We start from the raw sequence: 24518 nt of genomic DNA on the forward strand, positions 1-24518 counted from the left end.
TAATTTACATTATGATAATTAACATAATAGTTTGTGTTTTATTAGTTCTCCAATTAGTATCTTCATCAATATGATGACACATCAAACATTAAAATATCAAGATCTTACCAATGATAAGAACTAATTGAACTGAACTCATGTGTGAGAGGTCAAGTGTCCCGCAAGGTGATGGCGTTGTCTGAAGATCTCGTTGCAGATTCAACACTTGAGCCTCTCTCGCCCTGCGCTGCTGTTGTTTCACCCCAGACCCTGACTCTGTGGCGTCCACCGCCCTCTTGTGGTGGGACCTCATATTGCTGCACCAGGTCTGAGGTCAGGCGGAAGGAGACGTTGCATTTGGCACACCAGTTCTGAGCCGTCAGGCAGAGGGGCGAGAGCCGTGAGACGGAGGGGGACAGGAGCACCGGGGATAGGTAAATCTGGACCTGGAGGGGGGATTTGCCTGTGGTCCTGGTCCAGAGAGCTGCTGGGCTGTATAGAGGGCGCCTCTGTTTCAGAACACCCTGGACCAGCACCGGTCGGTGGAGATCAGTAGTAAAGGGGGTGATTGAGGTTTTATCCCTCACAAGCAGGGGGGTAGTCTGGGGAAAGGAGACAGAGCGTGGGGGCTGGGAGAAGACACTTGTCCTGTTCTCAGAGACCTGGCTGAAGGCAGAGGTGACAGTAGTAGAGTCAGTGGAAGAAGACAGCTCCTCTGAGTGACATGGAGACCGTAGTGTTTCTGTCTTTGTTTTCTTTGAGTCTCTCTGAGGTTCTACTAGGCCACTACCGGGCTGAATGCTCTGGTTCCTTAGGCTGGATGAAGATCTGAGGTCTTCAGGCCCAGAACCTTGTAAGTGTAGTTGGGTTGCTCTGTCTTTGGTGATGTTGTTGTTGTTGATGTTTCTGGGCAGGTGACCGGAGACTGGGCTGGGTTGCCTTTTCATGGTCAAAGTACAGTATCCTGTGTCCAGTGGTTCCTGCTTAATCACTAGATGCTGTGGTTCACTGCACCTGTCCTCCTCTACCTCTGTGTGTTTCCCTTTGAGGGAACCTCTAGTCTCAGAGTCCCTGGTGCTGGAAGACCCTGTCTTAATATTCTCCATATCCGGGCTGTTATGGAAGTCTGTTGCAGGTTTGCTATCCTGAGGACTTGTTTCTGGACGGCTCTGTTTGAAGGCAGGAACAGGAAGGGAGTCAAGTTTCACATGGTCAGTGTTGCCTAGACCAGGTTTGGTGCTGTGGCTGTTTGGTTGTCTCTGTGTGCAGAGGAATCTCTGATGTGCCAGAAAGGGGAACTCGGTCTCAAAGCATTGGTTACAGTTAGCACATGTGTATGGACCAGTACCTGGTTATAGAGATGGATATGGATTAATATCACCTTATTCTGCCAATATTGCTTGACATAAACCTTTGCCAATACTGTTTAAACAAATATAAAGAATACATATAGTTTGATGTCCTAATTTATGTATAATTGCAGTCAGTATTAAAATCATGAAAATTGATATGAACAATATGTATCTATAATGTAATACATCATATTTTATTACTATGTAATAACACATTCATAGAGTATGTAGACATACCTTTGCTTTGTATCTGCAGTGGGTTTAGGAGAAAAAGCTTGGTCAGGTCTTTCCTGTACCACACCAACCGCTACTCTTCCTTCTGGGTCGTCCTGAGGGCTCTAAAGAATAGGTGTCCGTTCTTCACATCGTTTCTGCAGGTTCTGTTCTTCAGCGCTCCGGGCTGACTGGACCAGCCGCAGCCACATTGGACCATCAGTGCGCATGTTGGGCGCTGAGGCGTACAGCTGTGTAGCCAAATAGAAACGGGTCTTTGTCATACAAAAACAAGTAAAATACACAATTTTATGACCTGAAAGGTTCGATGCATTTCAAACAATTATGCGGGCATGAGAAACTAACCAACCATTCGTTTGGAACACATTATTTTAAGACGCACGGATTTGGTAAGTGTTCTCACCCTCAAAATGTATGGTGCCGTTCTTCGGTCCATAGACTTGAGAGCAGTGAAGGTGATGCTGTCATAAACGGAGGTGTGTTTCAGCTCATACGGTCCAAAAACGGCGTTCTCGGGAACGTAGGAGATGTAGACGCGCGTAAAAATGTCGCTTATCCATCGTTGCTGAGCTCTCGCCTCTGCGTTCCAAAATAGTTTCAACAGAATATTTGCCTCCGGGGTCACCTGATAAACATATAATTTATATCATTAGGTTTAACAATTGAGAATAAATCATTTTAAAATTAGTTTGGCAAACGCCAAAGAAACCGTGCGTAAAACCGCTCTAAACCCAAAACAATACGAACAATTCTGCGATAAGGTTTGCTCTTCTCTTATTTGCACTGTCCTTGCTTGTATTATACAGCGCGCGGTTTCTTGTAGATGCCCATCAACACCTGCAATGCGACTGGTCTACTGGAGGAGCTGGTTTTATAGTCTAGTCTAATCTGCACAATGAGATTTAACAGTTCTCCGCTCCTCCTTTATCCTCTTGTTAGCTAGGTGACATTAATGATCTCTGACAATCAGAGAGTGTCGGTGGACAGTCTAAAGAGGTCATGGGTGTCAGGGGCCAGTGTAGAAGAAGCCAATTTCGATTGGATATTGAATTCATGACATTTGGTAAATAGGGACGAAATATAGTGTATTTAGGTGACGGTGGGTGATGTTCTGGTGTTCATGCCCCGAGACCACGACGACAAACGCGGGTGTGTGTGCCATAAACGCGCTTTTCTGCGACCTCATGCGATAGAGAAACCCTGTTTTTTGATGGATCACGCCACTGTTGGAATTCACTCTACACAGTATTCTAATGAGTGATGTCCACATTGTCACGTCCACAACCGCATGGACATCAGAATCTGTCGAATTGAAGTTTTCAAACGAAACAATGTTTTTATTTCAGTGTGTAGAATGGAATTAAAAGTAATATCCACGTCTTTCTATGGTTTTGGCTATAATTAATTGCGTATCAAGCTCCAATAAAGTCTGGTTGTTGAACTGAAATAGTTACCTAAATTGTTAATTTAACAAAACATTTTGTCACCTGCTGTCTCCCCAACGCTGGTGAGGGAGCGATCGGGTTCAACGTGTCCGGATCTCTTGCGCATGCCCACTTCAGATGGGATGGTACAGTATCAGCGGTGATGCGACCGGCCAAACCATTTTATTCTCTCAATTCAGACAATGTATAGTTAACAACTATGCGAGTGGCAAGGACGATCATCGGTATTTACAAAGACATATGCTAGTAACATGTCGCGTAAAAGTAATGTCAGTTTCTTGTCAATTCTTTCGTTGGAAAATCAGTCAGTCTTGAGCCTTGATTTATCTTGTTTTACATACAAGGAAGCGCATGTAAGGTAGACAGTGGTACAGTGCAATGTGCAAAATATAATTGAGAAAATATTCATTTTATCAAGGCAATGATCCTCAACGGACAAGGGATTGTATTTCTTCTTACCTTTCTAATAAACACATTATTTTGTCAAAGCGAAGAGGCATCTTGCCATGGAGCTTTTGATATTTATTTTGTTTTGGATAGGTAAGTAGCCTAACCTATAAACTAAATGCAAGATGTAGTTGATATGAACGTGACTTCTTGTTCTGTTTTTTTTTATGTGGAAGTATCTTGTATCAACATGATTCAATAGCATCTATCAGGTGTCAGAGTGCGCGTATCAAGCATTTTATTATCAAATGATGTGTGTGAAAAAAACTAATCTGTAACAAGTAGTCAAAATGCTAATGTATATAGTATTAAAATGACTAATGTTCTATTTAAGTCTGTATAGTCCTTGTATGGGCTTGTTTGGTTCTGAGAGTTTCATTGTGTGCTCTACAGGTCTGGTAGTGTGTATGATAACTGGGGAGAGATCTATGAGTTTGTGGAGCAGCTCACCAACCGCTTTCTGAGGTAAACTGTCTATGCTCTCAGGTCAAGCTCTCTATGAGGTTAAATTTGCCTTGAACATGTCACTATCCTTCAGAACAAAGCCCACACAACTCTCTCTCTGCCTTTCTCTCATGATACAAGTTTTCAGTATATTGACTGAATGAGCCCCTTTTATCAATGATTTACCAAGGGCATGTTTTCACAGCTGGAATCAATAGATCAACTTTAGTAAACACGGTCCTGTGAAAGTGGGGCATATCTTTATCGAGCAGAAGCCTAGGCATTTAACAAAAAGTAGGTCCACCAAACACTAGGATGCCTGGGATTATTTTTAAACTTAATAATGGGGTACTAAATTTAACTCCACAAAACATTCGGCACATCTGGCTGTGGTGGCAACTGGTGTATAATTGTAGGCTAATGTAGAAAAAAATGGTTAGCCCCAAAGGGGGGGGGGGGAGTAGGGCTAAGTAGAGCTACTGTTGGTGTAGTCTTTTAAATACAAAATGACCAGTCATTGCTGGAGTTAATCTGCTTCTGTATCTTCTTGGGTGTTTAATCCCGTTTATCCCCTTGTGTATCCCTGTGTTTGTTCTAGTCCAAAGATGCGAGTTTCCTACATAGTTTTCTCATCTAGAGCGGAGGTGATTCTACCACTAACTGGAGACAGGTACTACTACAGTAAACATACTTCACCTAACGAGACAGCACACACTCTCTCTCGCGGTACACATCATCTCTCAGATAATATCGGACCTAAAATGCATATTTCTTGTTCCTTTGTAGGTATGAAATAGAGGAAGGCTTGAAAAAGTTAAGTGAAATCAGACCAGCTGGTGAAACATACATGCACGAAGGAATGAAAGTGGTATGAAGTTTTGATTCATAGCAGTTATATATATTTTTGTAGTTGTACTGTATGTGTTGTCCATTAAAACATGGCTTCCTACATGTAGGCTTCAGAGCAGATAAAGGCCCAGGTCACACGGTCATCCAGCATCATCATCGCTCTGACTGATGGGAAACTGGAGGTCTATCCCTATGAACTGACAGTAGAGGAGGTAATGCCATTATAATAGACTGTAATGAGCAATAACATAGTACTTACTTTGCTTTGAGCTCTTACTAGTACACAGCTATTTTCCATAAATAAATCTATTGGTCCTCTCTTTTTGTTTCAGGCTAATGCGGCCAGGGAGTTTGGTGCTAGAGTGTACTGTGTCGGTGTGAAGGACTTTGATGAGAGACAGGTATGATTTTGAAGTCTCACTTTATCAATTGTAGGCTGGAGAAGCACTCACAAACTGCACACAGCCATGCACAAACAGTATCCCTGCTGAAATATGTGTTTACAATGATGAGAGACTGTTGGATAAGCATGCACAATGCTGTAACAGCTGATTGATATTGATAACATAGTGAAAGGAAAATGAGAGTACCAGTTTAATGATTTGATCGTCTGTCCCTCTCAGCGAGAGTTAGCAGTCTGGACAGGAAGTCCGTTGTACTGTAGTTATCTAATAAGATCACGATCGTGCCAGCCCTGCTTCCTGTTATAGTTTCATTACATTAGATGAAAGCCTTGGAAACCAGGCAGGAAAACACCAACAGAGAGACAGAGTAATGTACAGACACTGAGGGAGAGAGTGCTATGTCGTACGTTAGATGTGGAAAGGCAATCTCTCAGATGTTGTGTAACATCATAGAGTATGCTTGCATTCTTATCCCTACAGCTTGTTGACATTGCAGACAGCAAAGACCAAGTATTCCCAGTGCTGGCTGGATTTCATGCACTCAAAACCATTGTGAATTCGGTGAGGTCAGAATAATTACATAGAGCAATATGTCAGAATAAACTTTAAGACACATACCATGTAATTTACATCATCGTTATTTATATTTTTCACAGATTTTGAAGAAATCCTGCACAGAAATATTCAGTATAGAGCCCACTAATGTTTGTGTGAACGGTATGCTGCAAAGATTTAGTTTGTCATTATACTGATTAAATGTTATCAATATTGGTTAACATTATTATTCGTTTGTGCCCGAAAATCCTAACATTGTGACCCTCCATAACATTCCAGAATCTTTTAACATTGTCCTGAGAGGATATGATTTCACCCGTGGGAGGAGCCAGGAGGGAGTGATCTGTGTACTCACAGTCAACCAGAAGACATACAGTTAGTATACCCTACCACAAGCTCCATAATGCATCACATTCTGCATTCCAATATTGACATACCGACCTACTGTAAGAGTGCAGATTGACAATAACTCCCCCTAACCGCTTGTTACACCACATTCATTCATGTATATTACCAGATGACACAGTCCTTTGTAGTTGTACACCAAACAATGCACTTCAATGCCATTCCTCAGGATTCAATCAATTTCATCATGGAAAGATGTTGGTCACCCTGTTCATTCTGTAGCCATACTAATAGAGTAATGAGACCATGGAGTGAATGTTGGGGCTCACTATTTTCCAAACCAGAGAGAACAGAACAGTGTCGTATTTAGTAGTTAGAGAACAGAGACCTCATTCTGTAGCCAGCTGAGTGCATGGAGCTGGTCTCTGTCTCATTGCTTAATATAGAACATAACAAGCAATGTCTCTTCACTGAGAGGGCATAGAGCTCACACACCCCTCCCTTTCACACTTTCTCTCGCTCCCCATAACCCCTCCCTCCCTCTCGCTCTCTCTCTCTTTCCCTCTCTCCCAGATGAGAGGCCCAGTGTGGGGCAGGATGGTTATCTGTTGTGTCCAGCACCAGTGCTGCATGAAGCCGGACAGTAAGTGCTGCACTTGATTCTCTCCTCGTGGAACTTCCTGTAGCCATAAATGGCCAGTGAGCTACTGAGCGTGTTCAGATGGCCAGATCAAAGGAATGGCATGTTGTCTGTTGGTTGCCATGAGAGAAGAACCATGCTGAAACCCAAGCTCCACTGCCGAAGACTACACACACTTTCATTCAGGGTGGGCAGTTGGTTCTACGGGTAACGGATCGATTGCTTTATAAAAGCAACAAAATCAAATAATTCAAGTATAAAAATAGAATAGAAGTTTGGTGGAGATTGGAGAATAAATGCGGTTCAGTCCTATTCCATTACAGTTACCTGCCTGGTTTCTTTATAAAATATCAAACCAATAGGCTGAACCGATGTGTAGTGGTGAGACACTACATTTCAACCCCAAAAATCTATGTGATAACGTTGAATCAACGTGTCAAACTGATTGGAAAAGGACAGAAAAAGTCATCAACATAAGGGCAATTTCTTTCTCCCAACTTTTACTCTAAATCCAATGACATGGTAACATTTGTTGTTGTTTTCACTTTGAATTCACGTTAGTTGACAACTCAACCAAATATTAATCAAAACTAGACGTTGAACTGACGTCTGTGCCCAGTGGGTGCCCACCGTTGACCATGTAATAGTGTTTACCCTGCCACCAGCATGCCTGTTTGCTATGGCACAGTGCCTTGGCATTTCAATGTTTGGTCTGCCAGGCCGATACTTCAATTAAGTTCGACCTGACCTACTTTGTTAGTCTCTTTCTCTCTCAGCAATAACATAGAAATGGGCTGGATTGTCTTTCTCTCTCAACAGATCGATAGATGTGCTGATCAGCTTGAACAAGGGTCAGTCCTACATCTCAAGTCCGTTCACTATCTACGCTACAGTATGTGTGAGTATCAGTATTACAGACAACACCAACACTCAAAACAAACAGCCTCACGCCACTGACATTCAGTTTGCTCAGTCTTAGTTCACCAAAGTCTAGTCTGATAAAGTCCATCAAATATTTAAGCAATAAGGCCCGGGGGTGTGTGGTATATGGCCAGTATACCACGGCTAAGGGCTGTTCTTAAGCACGACGCTACGTGGAGTGCCTGGATACAGCCCTTAGCCGTGGTATATTGGCCATATATCACAAACCCCTGAGGTGCGCTTTTGCTATTATAAACTGGTTACCAATGTAATTAGAACAGTAAAAATACATGTTTTATCATACCCATGGTATACGGTCTGATAAACCACAGCTTTCAGCCAATCAACATTCAGGGCTTGAAACACCCAGTTTATCAAGTATGATATATTATATTTATGTTTGATATAAAGTAATCTGTTCAAGTCTGTGTTGTGTACCAGGCTGCTTTGTTTACCATTCAGACTCAGATTCAGATCAACTTTATATTCCACAAGAGGGAAATTAATTTGGTCATGTGCTTAAAAAGATGGTACATAAAACATAAAAACACAGAAACTATACAATAGAATTCATTCAGAATGCTATAGCTACACATTTAAAGTGACAGTGTCTCCTGATGTAGTCTGATGGGACAGTGGTGCTGGTGCTGGTCTTGGTTCTCCTCCTGCTACTGGCTCTGGTTCTGCTGTGGTGGTTCTGGCCGCTCTGCTGCACTATTGTGAGTGGTTCAACGCAGCACATTTCCCCTTGAAAAATAGAAACAGTATGAGTGAATCAGTTAAAATGGTTGTTGGTTGATAGTATATAGTAATGGAAGAAGGCTTCTATTTTACAGGTGATCAAGGACCCCCCTCCCCGTCGCCCCCCTCCTCCCCCTCCTCCACCAGTACCTGTGAGTGGACTGTCGCTTAGATCCTTAAGACTGTTGTTTAAATCAACATGAATGTCAGTTCATTCAGCTCTTCACAGGGTTAATGCAGTGGTTCCGCTGTGTCTCCTCCATTAGGAGCCTGAGGAGGACCCTCTGCCCAAGAGGAAATGGCCCATGGTGGATGCATCCTATTATGGGGGAAGAGGTATCGGAGGAATGAAACGCATGGAGGTATGTCAGAATGAGTATTACCCCATTCAACCCCATCTATTTGGGCTGCACTATATCTTGACAGTGAGTTGTGAGTCACTTTATTTTGAGTGATGTTAGTAACTCTAAAGGTCTGAATGGTTATTTTCTGCTACAAAAATATACAAATATATATAAACGGTATAAAATGAAAGATGAACTGTATAAGATAACCTAATGTAAAGTGTGTATTAGGTCCGATGGGGAGAGAAGGGTTCCACGGAGGAAGGTGCACGGCTAGAGAAAGCTAAGAACGCAGTGGTCACAATGGTGGAAGAGGAGGTGGAAGAAACCATTGGAAGAAAACCAATGCCTCAGAGCCCACGCCCTACCTATCACATCCCAGAACAGTCCAGATGGTACACACCCATCAAGGTTAGTTCGGATGCTTTCAAACCCAGTTGACAATGGCAGTCAGTAACTGATTTGATATCTTTAAGATTTTTTTACTGGTTTCATCATATCTTTGTTTAAACTGGTTTCATCACCACGATTCTCATTGTTTCTTTCTCTCAGGGGCGTTTTGATGCTCTAGTAGCATTACTCAGGCGCCAGTATGATCGAGTTGCTGTCATGAGACCAACAGCACAGGACAGGGTAAGGTACACCCTTCTATAAATGTTTTCAGATTACTTCCTGAATTGACTGAATTTAAATGGAATTGACCAAACCATGATTGCAACAAAAGAAAGAGAAAGGAAGAGAGAGAAAGAGAGAGAAAAGAAGAGAAAGAGAGAAAGAGAGAAAAGAAGAGAAAGAGAACGAGAGAAAGAGAAAGAGAGAGAAAAGAGAAAGAGAGAAAAGAAGACTGAGCTCTCTGTTTGGTCATTGTTGTCCAGTTTTCACACGTTAGTAACCTTGTCTAGCTCATCAGTGGCGAGGGGCAGTAAGGGAGAGAAAGAAAACCTACAAGGTTAGTTATGACTCTCCACTGAGAGAAGAGGATGGATGTCCATGTTGGTGTGACTGGCCACCCTGACCCTTAATGTCTACAGTGCGTTCGGAAAGTATTCGGACCACTTGACTTTTTCCACATTGTTACGTTACAGCCTTGTTCTAAAATTGATTAAAATGTAAAAACAGGTTTTTAGAAATATTAGCAAATTTATATATAAAAGAAACGTAAATATCACATTTAAATAAGTATTCAGACCCTTACTCAGTACTTTGTTGAAGAACCTTTGGCAGCGATTACAGCCTCGAGTCTTCTTGGGTATGATGCTACAAGCTTGGCATGACTGTGTGACTATGTACGCTGAGAGGCGGGAAGCAAGTTCAGAGTGAATACATTTAATTAATAAATGAACAAAACAAGAAACACAAATAGCGCAACATGAAACAGTAACAATGACGGCTGTGGAAGAAGCCAAAGGGAGTGACATATAAAGGGCAGGTAATCAAGGAGGTGATGGAGTCCAGGTGAGTGTCATTATACGCGCAACGCTGGTGACAGGTGTGCGCCCTAACGAGCAGCCTGGTGACCTAGAGGCCAGAGAGGGAGCACACGTGATAATACCCCCATCCCCGGAGTGTTCGGCTCCAGCCGCAGGACGCCAACCACAGGGACGATCCCGGGGATCCGGAGTGGACCGGTCGCCTCCACTGAGGCACAAAAAACCTGACGAACCGGCTGAGGAGTGAGAGCCTGATGAGCCGGCTGAGACCTCCCCGGTTGCCTCGGTTGAGGCTCGGGAACCTGTTCATCCAGCTTAGGCATTGAAGCCTATCGAACCCACTGAGGCATGGGAGTGAATACCAAAAATAAATAAATGAACAAAACAAGAAACACAAACAGCACATCAACATGAAACAGGAACAATGACGACTGGGGAAGAAACCAAAGGGAGTGACATACAGTTGTAGTGGGAAGTTTACATACACCTTAGCCAAATACATTTAAACTCAGTTTAAAAAAGTCCCTGTCTTAGGTCAGTTAGGATCACCACTTTGTTTTAAGAATGTGAAATGTCAGAATAATAGTAGAGAGAATGATTTATTTCAGCTTTAATCTCTTTCATCACATTCCCAGTGGGTCAGAAGTTTACATACACATTGGGTCAAATGTTTCGGGTAGCCTTCCACAAGCTTCCCACAATAAGTTGGGTGAATTTTGGCCCATTCCAAAATTCAGGGCTTTGTGATGGACACTCCAACACCTTGACTTTGTTGTCCTTAAGCCATTTTGCCATAACTTTGGAAGTATGCCTGGGGTCATTGTCCATTTGGAAGACCCATTTGCGACCAAGCTTTAACTTCCTGACTGACGTCTTGAGATGTTGCTTCAATATATCCACATAATTTTCCTGCCTCATGATGCCATCTATTTTGTGAAGTGCACCAGTTCCTCCTGCAGCAAAGCACCCCCACAACATCATGCTGCCACCCCTGTGCTTCACGGTTGGGATGGTGTTCTTCGGCTTCCAAGCCTCCCCCTTTCTCCTCCAAACATAACGATGGTCATTATGGCCAAACAGTTCTATTTTTGTTTCATCGGACCAGAGGACATTTCTCCAAAAAGTACAATCTTTGTCCCCATGTGCAGTTGCAAACCGTAGTCTGGCGTTTTTATGGTGGTTTAGGAGCAGTGGCTTCTTCCTTGCTGAGCGGCCTTTCAGGTTATGTCGATATAGGACTCGTTTTACTGTGGATACAGATACTTTTGTACCTGTTTCCTCCAGCATCTTCACAAGGTCCTTTGCTGTTGTTTTGGGATTGATTTGCACTTTTCGCACCAAAGTACGTTCATCTCTAGTAGACAGAACGCGTCTCCTTCCTGAGCGGTATGACGGCTGTGTGGTCCCATGGTGTTCATACTTGCGTACTATTGTTTGTACAGATGAACGTGGTACCTTCAGACGTTTGGAAATTGCTCCCAAGGATGAACCAGACTTGTGGAGGTCTACAATTGTTTTCTGAGGTCTGATTTCTTTAGATTTTCCCATGATGTCAAGCAAAGAGGCACTGAGTTTGAAGGTAGGCTTTCAAATACATCCACAGGTACACCTTCAATTGACTCAAATGATGTAAATTAGTCTATCAGAAGCTTCTAAAGCCATGACATAATTTTCTGGAATTTTCCAAGCTGTTTAAAGGCACAGTCATCTTAGTGTATGTACACTTCTGACCCACTGTAATTGTGATACAGTGAATTATAAGTGAAATAATCTGTCTGTAAACAATTGTTGGAAAAATTACTTGTGTCCTGCACAAAGTAGATGTCCTAACCGACTTGCCAAAACTATAGTTTGTTAACAATAAATTGGTGGAGTGGTTGAAAAACAAGTTTTAATCACTCCAACCTAAGTGTATGTAAACTTCCGACTTCAAATGTATAAAGGGCAGGTACTCAAGGAGGTGATGGAGTCCAGGTGAGTGTCATTATGCACGTAAGGCTGGTGACAGGTGTGCACCCTAACGAGCAGCCTGGTGACCTAGAGGCTGGAGAGGGAGCACACGTGACAGACTGTATTTGGGGAGTTCCTCCCATTTTTCTCTGCAGATCCTCTCAAGCTCGGTCAGGCTGGATGGGGAGCGTCGCTGCATAGCTATTTTCAGGTCTCTCCAGAGATGTTAGATCGGGTTCAAGTCCGGGCTCTGGGCCACTCAAGGACATTCAGAGACTTGTCCCGAAGCCACTCCTGCGTTGTCTTGGTTGTGTGCTTAGGGTTGTTGTCCTGTTGGAAGGTGAACCTTTGCCCCAGTCTGAGGTCCTGAGTGCTCTGGAGCAGATTTTCATCAAGGATCTCTCTGTACTTTGCTCCATTAATCTTTCCCTCGATCCTGACTAGTCTCCCAGTCCCTGACTCTGAAAAACATCCCCACAGCATGATGCTGTCACCACCACCGTGCCAAGTTTCCTCCAGACGTACCGCTTGGCATTCAGGCCAAATAGTTCAATCTTGGTTTCATCTGACCAGATAATCTTGTTTGTTATGGTCTGAGACTCCTTTAGGTGTGTTTTGGCAAACTCCAAGCGGGCTGTCATGTGCCTTTTACTGAGGTGTGGCTTCTGATGTCTACTCCCCCGATTGCTCAGTTTTGCCTGGCGACCAGCTCTTGGAAGTCTTGGTGGTTCCAAACTTCTTCATTTTTAAGAATGATGGAGTCCACTGTGTTGTTTGAGTCCTTTAATGCTGCAGACATTTTTTGTTACCCTTCCCCAGATCTGTGCCTCGACACAATCCTGTCACGGAGCTCTACGGACAATTCCTTCGACCTCATGGCTTGGTTTTTGTTCTGACACTGTCAGCTGTGGGACATTATATACTGCTCAAAAAAATAAAGGGAACACTAAAATAACACATCCTAGATCTGAATGAATGAAATAATCTTATTAAATACTTTTTTCTTTACATAGTTGAATGTGCTGACAACAAAATCACACAAATAATCAATGGAAATCCAATTTATCAACCCATGGAGGTCTGGATTTGGAGTCACACTCAAAATTAAAGTGGAAAACCACACTACAGGCTGATCCAACATTGATGTAATGCCCTTAAAACAAGTCAAAATGAGGCTCAGTAGTGTGTGTGGCCTCCACGTGCCTGTATGACCTCCCTACAACGCCTGGGCATGCTCCTGATGAGGTGGCGGATGGTCTCCTGAGGGATCTCTTCCCAGACCTGGACTAAAGCATCCGCCAACTCCTGGACAGTCTGTGGTGCAACGTGACGTTGGTGGATGGAGCGAGACATGATGTCCCAGATGTGCTCAATTGGATTCAGGTCTGGGGAACGGGCGGGACAGTCTATAGCATCAATGCCTTCCTCTTGCAGGAACTGCTGACACACTCCAGCCACATGAGGTCTAGCATTGTCTTGCATTAGGAGGAACCCAGGGCCAACCGCACCAGCATATGGTCTCACAAGGGGTCTGAGGATCTCATCTCGGTACCTAATGGCAGTCAGGCTACCTCTGGCGAGCACATGGAGGGCTGTGTGGCCCCCCAAAGAAATGCCACCCCACACCATGACTGACCCACCGCCAAACCGGTCATGCTGGAGGATGTTGCAGGCAGCAGAACGTTCTCCACGGCGTCTCCAGACTCTGTCACGTCTGTCACGTGTTCAGTGTGAACCTGCTTCATCTGTGAAGAGCACATGGCACCAGTGGCGAATTTGCCAATCTTGGTGTTCTCTGGCAAATGCCAAACGTCCTGCACGGTGTTGGGCTGTAAGCACAACCCCCACCTGTGGACGTCGGGCCCTCATACCACCCTCATGGAGTCTGTTTCTGACCGTTTGAGCAGACACATGCACATTTGTGGCCTGCTGGAGGTCATTTTGCAGGGCTCTGGCAGTACTCCTCCTGCTCCTCCTTGCACAAAGGCGGAGGTAGCGGTCCTGCTGCTGGGTTGTTGCCCTCCTACGGCCTCCTCCACGTCTCCTGATGTACTGGCCTGTCTCCTGGTAGCGCCTCCATGCTCTGGACACTACGCTGACAGACACAGCAAACCTTCTTGCCACAGCTCGCATTGATGTGCCATCTTGGATGAGCTGCACTACCTAAGCCACTTGTGTGGGTTGTAGACTCCGTCTCACGCTACCAGTAGAGTGAAAGCACCCCCAGCATTCAAAAGTGACCAAAACATCAGCCAGGAAGCATAAGAACTGAGAAGTGGTCTGTGGTCACCACCTGCTGAACCACTCCTTTATTGGGGGTGTCTTGCTTATTGCCTATAATTTCCACCTGTTGTCTATTCCATTTGCACAACAGCATGTGACATTTATTGTCAATCAGTGTTGCTTCCTAAGTGGACAGTTTGATTTCACAGAAGTGTGATTGACTTGGAGTTACATTGTGTTGTTTAAGTGTTCCCTTTATTTTTTTGAGCAGTGTATATACAGGTGTGTGCCTTTCCAAATTCAATCAATTTAATTTACCACAGGTGGACTCCAATCAAGTCGTAGAAACATCTCAAGGATGATCAGTGGAAACAGGATGCACCTCAATTTCGAGTCTCATAGCAAAGTGTTTTAACATTTATGTAAATAAGGTATCGTTTTTTTATTTTTAATACATTTGCAAACATTTCTAAAAACCTGTTTTCACTTCGTTATTATGAGGTATTGTGTATAAATTGATGAGGAAAAACAATTATTTAATCCATTTTATAATAAGGCTGTAACGTAGCAAAATGTGGAAAAAGTCAAGGGGTCTGAATACTTACCGAATGCATTGTATTAGCACCATTATGTGAGGCCTCTGCCCTGTCACAGTCAGCTCAGGACAGCACTAACGAGATAACAAGCAGAGCAGGGCTGGATGTAAACGAGGATGGGGGGATGTCATACTGTGTTCTTATACTCTGTCACGCTGTTTTCGTGTACTCTGTCACGCCGTGTTCGTGTACTCTGTCACGCTGTGTTTGTGTACTCTGTCACGCTGTGTTCGTGTACTCTGTCACACTGTGTTCGTGTACTCTGTCACGCCTTGTTCGTGTACTCTGTCACGCCGTGTTCGTGTACTCTGTCACGCCGTGTTCGTGTACTCTGTCACGCTGTGTTCGTGTACTCTGTCACGCTGTGTTCGTGTACTCTGTCACGCCGTGTTCGTGTACTCTGTCACGCCGTGTTCGTGTACTCTGTCACACCGTGTTCGTGTACTCTGTCACACCGTGTTCGTGTACCCTGTGTACTGTAGTACGTGTTAATTAAGACACTGGTCATTCATACTATTGTCCTGTCATTATAGACCAGACACTCTAGGTAAGTGCAGGATGCTGGTCATCGTCTTTCCTTTAATAAGGGAGGTGGGGTCTGTCTGGGGTGTCAGTTCATGTGATAATACTATACTGAATTTGTTCTGAATTACTACACCACATTTACTATAACAACCTTTTGTTGTAAATGTTTTATTTCTTGGTTATGGTTTTGTAAGTTACAGGTCAGTTGAGGTCAAATGTAACTTATTATTATGTTTCCAGATTTCGGTTTCAACTTAAAACTGCAACCAAAATGTACTATTTCAAGCAAAACTCCGTAAAATCTTGGCTTCAATAAGTAATTGATAAATGTGAACACTGAACAGCCATACTAGCTGTAAGCATGCGTTTAACCATGCACCAATTCCTCTTCCTGGTGTGTGGCTATAGGAGGGCTGGTACCTACAGTGGCTTGCGAAAGTATTCAACCCCCTTGGCATTTTTCCAATTTTGTTGCCTTACAACCTGGAATTAAAATTGATTTTTTGGGGGCTTGTATCGTTTGATTTCCACAACATGCCTACCACTTTGATGATGCAAAATATTTTTGATTGTGAAACAAACAAGAAATAAGACAAAAAAACAGAAAACTTGAGCGTGCATAACTATTCAACCCCCCCAAAGTCAATACTTTGTACAGCCACCTTTTGCAGCAGTTACAGCTGCAAGTCTCTTGGGTATGTCTCTATAAGCTTGGCACATCTAGCCACTGGGATTTTTGCCCATTCTTCAAGGCAAAACTGCTTCAGCTCTTTCAAGTTGGATGGGTTCCGCTGGTGTACAGCAATCTTTAAGTCATACCACAGATTCTCAATTGGATTGAGGTCTGGGCTTTGACTAGGCCATTCCAAGACATTTAAAAGTTTCACCTTAAACCACTCAGGTGTTGCTTTAGCAGTATGCTTAGGGTCATTGTCCTGCTGGAAGGTGAACCTCTGTCCCAGTCTCATATCTCTGGAAGACTGAAACAGGTTTCCTTCAAGAATTTCCCTTTATTTAGCACCATCCATCATTCCTTCAATTCTGACCAGTTTCCCAGTCCCTGCCGATGAAAAACATCCCCACAGAATGATGCTGCCACCACCATGCTTCACTGTGGGGATGGTGTTCTCGGGGTGCTGCTGCTACTGTCTGTTTATCATATATGCATAGTCATTTTAACTATACATTCATGTACATACTACCTCAATTGGGCCGACCAACCAGTGCTCCCGCACATTGGCTAACCAGGCTATCTGCATTGTGTCCCACCCACCACCCGCCAACCCCTCTTTTATGCTACTGCTACTCTCTGTTCATCATATGCATAGTCACTTTAACCATATCTACATGTACATACTACCTCAATCAGCCTGACTAACTGGTGTCTGTATGTAGCCTCGCTACTTTTATAGCCTCGCTACTGTATATAGCCTGTCTTTTTACTGTTGTTTTATTTCTTTACTTACCTATTGTTCACCTAACACCTTTCTTGCACTATTGGTTAGAGTCTGTAAGTAAGCATTTCACTGTAAAGTCTACAGCTGTTCTATCCGGCGCACGTGACAAATAAACTTTGATTTGATGAGAGGTGTTGGGTTTGCGCCAGACATAGCGTTTTCCTTGATGGCCAAAAAGCTACATTTTAGTCTCACCTGACCAGAGTACCTTCTTCCATATGTTTAGGGAGTCTCCCACATGCCTTTTGGCGAACACCAAACGTGTTTGCTTATTTTTTCCTTTATTAAGCAATGGCTTTTTTTCTGGACACTCTTCCGTAAAGCCCAGCTCTGTGGAGTGTACCGGCTTAACGTGGTACTATGGACAGATACTCCAATCTCCGCTGTGGAGTTTTGCAGCTCCTTCACGGTTATCTTTGGTCTCTTTGTTGCCTCTCTGATTAATGCCCTCCTTGCCTGGTCCATGAGTTTTGGCAGGTTTGTTGTGGTGCCATATTCTTTAAATTTTTTAATCATCGATTTAATGGTGCTCTGTGGGATGTTCAAAGTCTCCTTGGTCTTCGTGGTGCCGCTTGCTTGGTGGTGCCCCTTGCTTAGTGGTGTTGCAGACTCTGGGGCCTTTCAGTGTATATATACTGAGGTGTAGATAGGTGTATATATACAGGTGTATATATACTGAGATCATGTGACAGATCATGTGACACTTAGATTGCACACAGGTGGACTTTATTTAACTAATTATGTGATTTTTGAAGGTAATTGTTTGCAACAGATCTTATTTAGGGGCTTCATAGCAAAGGGGTTGAATACATATGCACGGCACCACTTTTCTGTTTTTTATTTTGGAGAATTTTTTTAAACAAGTGATTTTTTTTCATTTCACTTCACCAATTTTGATTATTTTGTGTATGTCCATTACATGAAATCCAAATAAAAGTCCATTTAAATTACAGGTTGTAATGCAACAAAATAGGAAAAACGCCAAGGGGAATGAATACTTTTGCATTGCACTATACCTGCTCTATACTCGCCTGGGATAATGATGGGCGCTCCCTTCTTGACAGAATGGGTGTGGCTGTCTGTTCAGCCAGTTATGCTCTCGTGCTTGATTGGCTAAAATTGATGTTGTGACAATGCGCCGGCCCATTCGCCATCTCCTCCTTACCCATTACAGGCTGCCTCAATTGAGTTTAATTATGATAAATTATTGTAAATAACAACTCTGCATTGTCCAAAAATGTCCATGATATGCCACGTATATAGCGACTCCCATTAGGAGCTCATTTTGTAACTGATGTACCTTATTTATCTGAGATAAACAAGTACATACATGTTGGGGAGAATGGGTAGATACAGCCATGCACTATTCTTCATGAGGATTAGGCTGATATGGAGGTGGGGGTGGGGAGGTGTTACTACTGTAATGAAATATAGTGTATGCTAAGGAAGTACTGCTGTTCATTTTCTAATAAGTGTAGAATACAATAGGTACATTTAAGCCTAACTGCTCTCTATTGTAAAAAATGATGTGTTCTTAATAACTTACCTGGTAAAGTGAAAGGTTTAAATGGAATAAATAATCTGCATTTTGTTTCGTTTCAGGGGCGCTGTATGAATTTCACCCGAGTTCCCAATCATTAGGTCAAACACACCATAATCTTTGGACTATGAGGCTATGGAGAGAACAGGAGCCCATAGCCGTGGGAAGAATGGGTGCTGAGGGTGCTCTAGGCACCTGTATTTGCGGGCTGATATAGCCGCCTGTATCAGCACCACCACCCTCAAACTACTTCCTGCGACTATGCAGGAGCCTATGGACAACACACCTAAACATCCAACTGTAAATGTGCCTCTCCTAGGACTTATTATTTAACATGTATTTATCTGGGATAAAACAAGGCTGTTCAGTAGCATTCAACAATGTTAGCTTGCTTACTTGCTATAAAATCCTCATGTCACCGTTTCATTTATTGTCAGGAGTCGTTCAAGTTCAAGTCTGTTTATTGGTCATATAAACATGATATACAATTAAATAGTTCACTTACAAGTTCACCTCTTGACAATAAAACAACAATCGTAAGTAATTAAGTGAATAAAAGAGAACTAAAAATAAAGCTCAATGAATGAAAAAAAATTGGATAGAAATGTTGACATTTTTTGTACACAGTGTATTTCTCTTATTTTGTACTCAAGCTCTGCTGTTTCAAATGTGGTTTTCTAAATAAAGATATTTTTCAACATTCTGTGGAAAGATTGTAAGGGTTTCACTTTCAAGTAAAAGTACAACGGGGTCCTATTTTTCCCAAGCTGCCTAATCTCATTCATGTTGCTAAATGCCATAATACAAATCACATTGTTTATCTAATCCCTTTGACCTAATGCTTATTGTACATAAAAACCCTGCTTCGATTTCCAGTCCCCGAGGACAAACAGAACAAGAGAGAATAATGTCAGATCCACGTTTTATTTTCTAGAGGAGGAATTTAGGGGAAAGACTATTATAATTGCAGAACACAATGGACTTGATACACATAATTTGCATATAAAATCCAATGGGAATCCCAAAATAATTGATTTACATGATAAAATATACATAAATAAACAGTACGCCTACTCCTACCTTTTCATCAGTCTATGTGGCTACTTATTTTCCCATCATTGTAGCTGCCTATGATGTGATCATAAAATCTGGTGAATTTGCTTATCTACAGTACCAGTCAAAAGTTTGGACAAACCTCAAGGGTTTTTCTTTATTTTTACTATTTTCTACATTGTAGAATAATAGCGAATACATCAAAACTATGAAATAACACATATGGAATCATGTAGTAACCCAAAAAAGTGTCAAACAAATCAAAATATATTTAAAATGTTAGATTTGATGACAGCTTTGAACACTCTTGGCATTCTCTCAACCAGCTTCATGAGGAATACTTTTCCAATAGTCTTGAAGGAGTTCCCACATATGCTGAGCACCTGATGGCTGATTTTCCTTCACTCTGCGGTCCAACTCATCCCAAACCATCTCAATTGGGTTGAGGTCGGGTGATTGTGGAGGCCAGGTCATCTGATGCAGCCCTCCATCACTCTCCTTCTTGTTCAAATAGCCCTTACACAGCCTGGAGGTGTGTTGGGTCATTGTCCTGTTGAAAAACAAATGATAGTCCCACTAAGCGCAAACCAGAAGGGATGGCATATCACTGCAGAATGCTGTGGTAGCCATGCTGGTTAAGTGTGCCTTGTATTCTATATAAATCACAGACAGTGTCACCAGAAAAGCACCCCCACACCATCACACCTCCTCCTCCATGTGTCACAGTGGGAACCACACATGCAGAGATCATTTGTTTTCCTACACTGCGTCTCACAAAGACACAGAGGTTGGAACCAAAAATCTCCAATTTGGACTCATCAGACCAAAGGACAGATGTCCACTGGTCTAATGTCCATTGCTCGTGTTTCTTGGTCCAAGCAAGTCTCTTCTTCTTATTGGTGTGCTTTAGTAGTGGTTTCTTTGAAACAAATCGACCACGAAGGCCTGATTCACGCAGTCTCCTCTGAACAGTTGATGTTCAGAGGAAGGCCCTAAAAATTGTCAGACTCCAGCCACCCTAGTCATAACCTGTCTCTCTGCTACTGCACGGCAAGCGGTACCGGAGTGCCAAGTCTAGGTCCAAAAGGCTTCTCAACAGATTCTACCCCCAAGCCATAAGACTCCTGAACACATAATCAAATGGCTACCCAGATTATTTGCATTGCCCCCCCCCCTACTCTTTTACTCTGCTGCTATTCTCTGTTTATTATCTATGCATAGTCACTTTAACTCTACCTACATGTACATATTACCTCAATTATCTCATCTAACCGGTGCCCCCGCACATTGACTCTGTACCGGTACCCCCTGTGTATAGCCTCACTATTGTTATTTTACTGCTGCTCATGAATTATTTGTTACTTTTATTTCTTATTTTTTTACTTAACAGGTATTTTTCTTCAAACTGCATTGTTGGTTAAGGGCTTGTATGTAAGCATTTCACTCTAAGGTCTGTTGTATTCGGCGCATGTGACAAATACAATTTGATTTGATTTGTTTTGATGAGTCTGTTATTTGAACTCTGTGAAACATTTACTAGGGCAGCAATCTGAGGTGCAGTTTATTGCCGAGTTCTGAGGCTGGTAACTCTAATGAACTTATCCTCTGCAGCAGAGGTAACTCTGGGTCTTCCTTTCCTGTGGCGGTCCTCACGAGAGCCAGTTTTTGCAACTGCACTTGAAGAAACTTTCAAAGTTCTTGACATTTTCCAGAATTACTGATCTTCATGTCTTAAAGTAATGATGGACTATCATTTCTCTTTGCTTATTTGAGCTGTTCTTGCCATAATATGGACTTGCTCTTTTACCAAATAGGGATATCTTATGTATGGCAACCCTACCTTGTCACAACACAACTGATAGGCTCTAACACATTAAGAAGGAAAGAAATTCCACAAATTAACAAGGCACACTTGTTAATTGAAATGCTTTGTAGGTGACTACCTCATGAAGCTGGTTGAGAGAATGCCAAGCTGTCATTATTTACCTTTACTTAACTAGGCAAGTTGAACAAATTCTTATTTTTAATGACAGCCTAGGAACAGTGGGTTAACTGCCTTGTTCAGGGGTTGGACAACAGATTTCTTTACCAGGGGCCTGTTGCACAAAAGTAGAATTAAGACATCCGGGATAAATGACTCAGCTGAGCTCAATGAAGCCAAAACATGTGCGTCCAGGCTTAATTGGTTGCACAAAGACCAAGCCAGGATGAGCAGACACGGATTCATTAAGCCAGGTGAAACCAATCCTGGATAGGTGCGCGCTCACGGCTCACTCAAATAGACCCCGCCACAGATCACAGATTAACTGATTTACCATGGCAACTAGAGCCGCGTACTTTTCCCCGTCGGAAGCACAAATCCTCATGGAGGCATACGAGGAGGTAAAAGATATAATTAAGAAGAAAGGCAACACCGCCACAGTGATAAAGCAAAGAGAAAAAGCGTGGCAAAGTATTGCAGACCGCCTGAATGCGTAAGTAGTGCACAATTACACAGTCACCGCTCCGCTGAAACATCACAATTACAATTCAAATATTTAATTCACATCTCCAAAAATGCAGTTGTATTGTAATTATGAAACGGTTAAATTTTTAATTGAAATGCACTGCAGATATGAGTGAAATTGTGTAAAGTAACTCCATCACACTGTATAAAGCTATGATAGATTTTTTGATATTTTTACTGAAAACAAGACAAAAATACCAAGTAATTTTTTGCAGTGTGACTCCATTAAATGTGTGTGTGTGTGTGTGTGTGTGTGTGTGTGTGTGTAGATTAAACATGAACGGGCCAAAACGGACATGGCAGCAGGTCAAAATCAAATACAAGAACATTCTGCAGAATGGTATGGTCCCTGACTAATATTTAACAAAGCACAAGCATATATTGTACCCAGAAGGTGCCTGCTCACACATTGTCTGTACTGTTTTAGCAGTGAAAAAGAATACCCACAGACAAGGCACGGGTGGTGGGTCACCAAAGGCTGACCTTACCCCAGCAGAGGACATGGCCGTGGAGCTAAATAAAGGCAGGCCCGTCTTAGAGGGGATCCCTGGGGGGAAAGAGACGAGCATAGGTTCCTCCCAAGATGCCACCCGCTTCATTCAAGGTATGTCCTTACATCTCTACATGGGATACAACCACATTCATATTGAATCAATTTGGACTGTCTGACTTTGGTTTACCTATTGCCTTGCAGTGTCTGGCAGCACTGTGTTCCTGTTAGAGCCACCAGCACAAGCACCAGACGATGCTGATCCAGTGAGTACTCCATCAAAGGCATACTGTAGGCCTGGCATGTCTTGTCTACTAGCTTCAATATGAATCCGATTAAATGTGATAGGGTGAAGGCCCCAGTGTAGCAGCAACAGCACATGATGGAGACGATGATGAGGAGGAGACCATCTCTCTGGATTCCAGAAGGCATGAGGTATCATGTTAAGACTGTGAAAGTACTATTTACTCTACAATGGTGAGGAGTCCTCATCAAAATCAAAAAATCTAATTTCTTTTACAGGACCCAGATGCTATACAGTGGGAAAACCAGCCTGGCAACATAGTGCGTATTAATAAAAGGACACCACATCCTGCCAAATTCCAGCTGCGCTAATTGTATTGTGTTCACAGATCTCACAAGCTATCAGAAAGTTGTATGGCAACCACCTCCGGCGCCAAATAGAACTGGCAGACATAGACATTCAGTACAAGAAGAAAAAGATGGAAAATCTTGCACTGGAGTCCGAAATAAAAAAGAGGACAATTAGGAAACTGGACCTTGAAATAAAAAAACTTGAGAGGGAGGTGAGATATGCCTTCAATGTACACTGTATGCTAACTGTAACACAAATGTATTAATCATTATTTTTCTTTCCTCCCCCAGCTCCAAGAAGATGACACAGCTCAAAATAAAAATTAGGTATATTCTCGTAAAGTCAAGTGAGCCATGACATATGAGCTCTTATTGTGAGCACACAGGACGGTGGCATCTTTCTAAGGTTTTTTTTATTTTCCCAGCAATCAGTACAACCAAGTCATCGTTATAAGGCATCGCCCTCTTTTGCCCACCCCCCCAGCACCAGGTGTGGCCACTAGCCTATATGAAGGCCCAAAATTGTGTGTTCCTTTCTGCTCTGACAATGGCATGCCCATTCGTGCGAGATGTGGTGGATGAAGAAGCACTTGTGCTGAGGAGAGCCTTCAGGCGAGAAAGGGTCTTCAGGGACCGGTTGGACCCACTGGCCTTCCCTGATGACCATCTATATGAAAGATACAGGTTTTCTGCAGATGGCATCAGGTATCTATGCAGACTACTGGGTCCCAGGATTAAGCACCGCACTGCACGGAGCCATGCACTGAGTGTGGAGCAAATGGTTTGTGTGGCCTTGCGCTTTTTTGCTAGTGGAGCCTTCCTGTACTCAGTGGGGGATGCAGAACAGCTGAACAAGGCCACAATTTGCCGCACAATAAGGAGTGTGTGTCTGGCTATCAAAGCATTAGCAGATGTCTTCATCTCCTTCCCTGGCCACAGAAGACTCTGTGACATCAAAGAGGAGTTCTATAGGATTGCAGGTAAGAGGATCTACAAATTACAGGACAACTGTTAACACATAGTAGGATACTCATTACTTTGTGTGACAGGTTTCCCCAATGTCATTGGTGCAGTGGACTGCACACACATAAGGATAAAAGCCCCCTCAGGTGCCCATGAGGCCGATTTTGTGAATAGGAAATCCTTTCACAGCATTAATGTTCAGGTGAACATAACTTTTTGATATTGTCCATTGACGAACACTCTGCATTGCCAGTGATGTGCATTGATTGGTGTAATATTCCTCATCTTATGATTTCAGATGGTCTGCAATGCTGACTGTGTGATCAGCAATGTTGTGGCAAAATGGCCTGGCTCAGTCCATGACTCCAGAATCTTTCGGGCCTCTGAAATCTATCAGTGCCTATCACAAGGTAAGCCACACAACCCCTATTTATAACCATCATGGCTGTGTCAAGAATATCACTGTGTTTATGAGGTAGTAATGATGAGAT

The 24518-nt window shown here is 42.9% G+C and overlaps 1 protein-coding gene and 1 pseudogene across 1 annotated transcript; one reads left to right on the forward strand and one right to left on the reverse strand.

The window, feature by feature from the left end:
- Positions 1–18: 18 nt before the first annotated feature.
- On the reverse strand, positions 19–3166 carry LOC115148345 (PR domain zinc finger protein 8-like; annotated as a pseudogene).
- Positions 3147–19124, forward strand: LOC115149393 (anthrax toxin receptor 2). The gene is made up of 17 exons (XM_029692218.1): positions 3147–3550; positions 3851–3922; positions 4500–4571; positions 4688–4769; positions 4858–4962; positions 5083–5151; positions 5635–5715; positions 5811–5871; positions 5989–6084; positions 6628–6697; positions 7514–7592; positions 8239–8334; positions 8452–8508; positions 8623–8718; positions 8932–9111; positions 9253–9333; positions 18484–19124. Exons 1-17 carry the CDS (start codon positions 3432–3434, stop codon positions 18520–18522), a joined length of 1455 nt encoding a protein of 484 aa, XP_029548078.1. The 5' UTR covers positions 3147–3431; the 3' UTR covers positions 18523–19124.
- Positions 19125–24518: the final 5394 nt, after the last annotated feature.

Source organism: Salmo trutta, chromosome 15 (assembly GCF_901001165.1).
Source record: "Salmo trutta chromosome 15, fSalTru1.1, whole genome shotgun sequence".
Lineage (NCBI taxonomy): Eukaryota > Metazoa > Chordata > Actinopteri > Salmoniformes > Salmonidae > Salmo > Salmo trutta.

Coding starts and splice junctions, on each gene's coding strand:
- LOC115149393 (XM_029692218.1), top strand. CDS start 3,432: ATGATCCTCAACGGACAAGGGATTGTATTTCTTCTTACCTTTCTAATA. Junction 8,509..8,622: donor CCCCTCCTCCACCAGTACCT/GTGAGTGGACTG, acceptor CTCCTCCATTAG/GAGCCTGAGGAGGACCCTCT. Junction 9,334..18,483: donor GACCAACAGCACAGGACAGG/GTAAGGTACACC, acceptor GTTTCGTTTCAG/GGGCGCTGTATGAATTTCAC.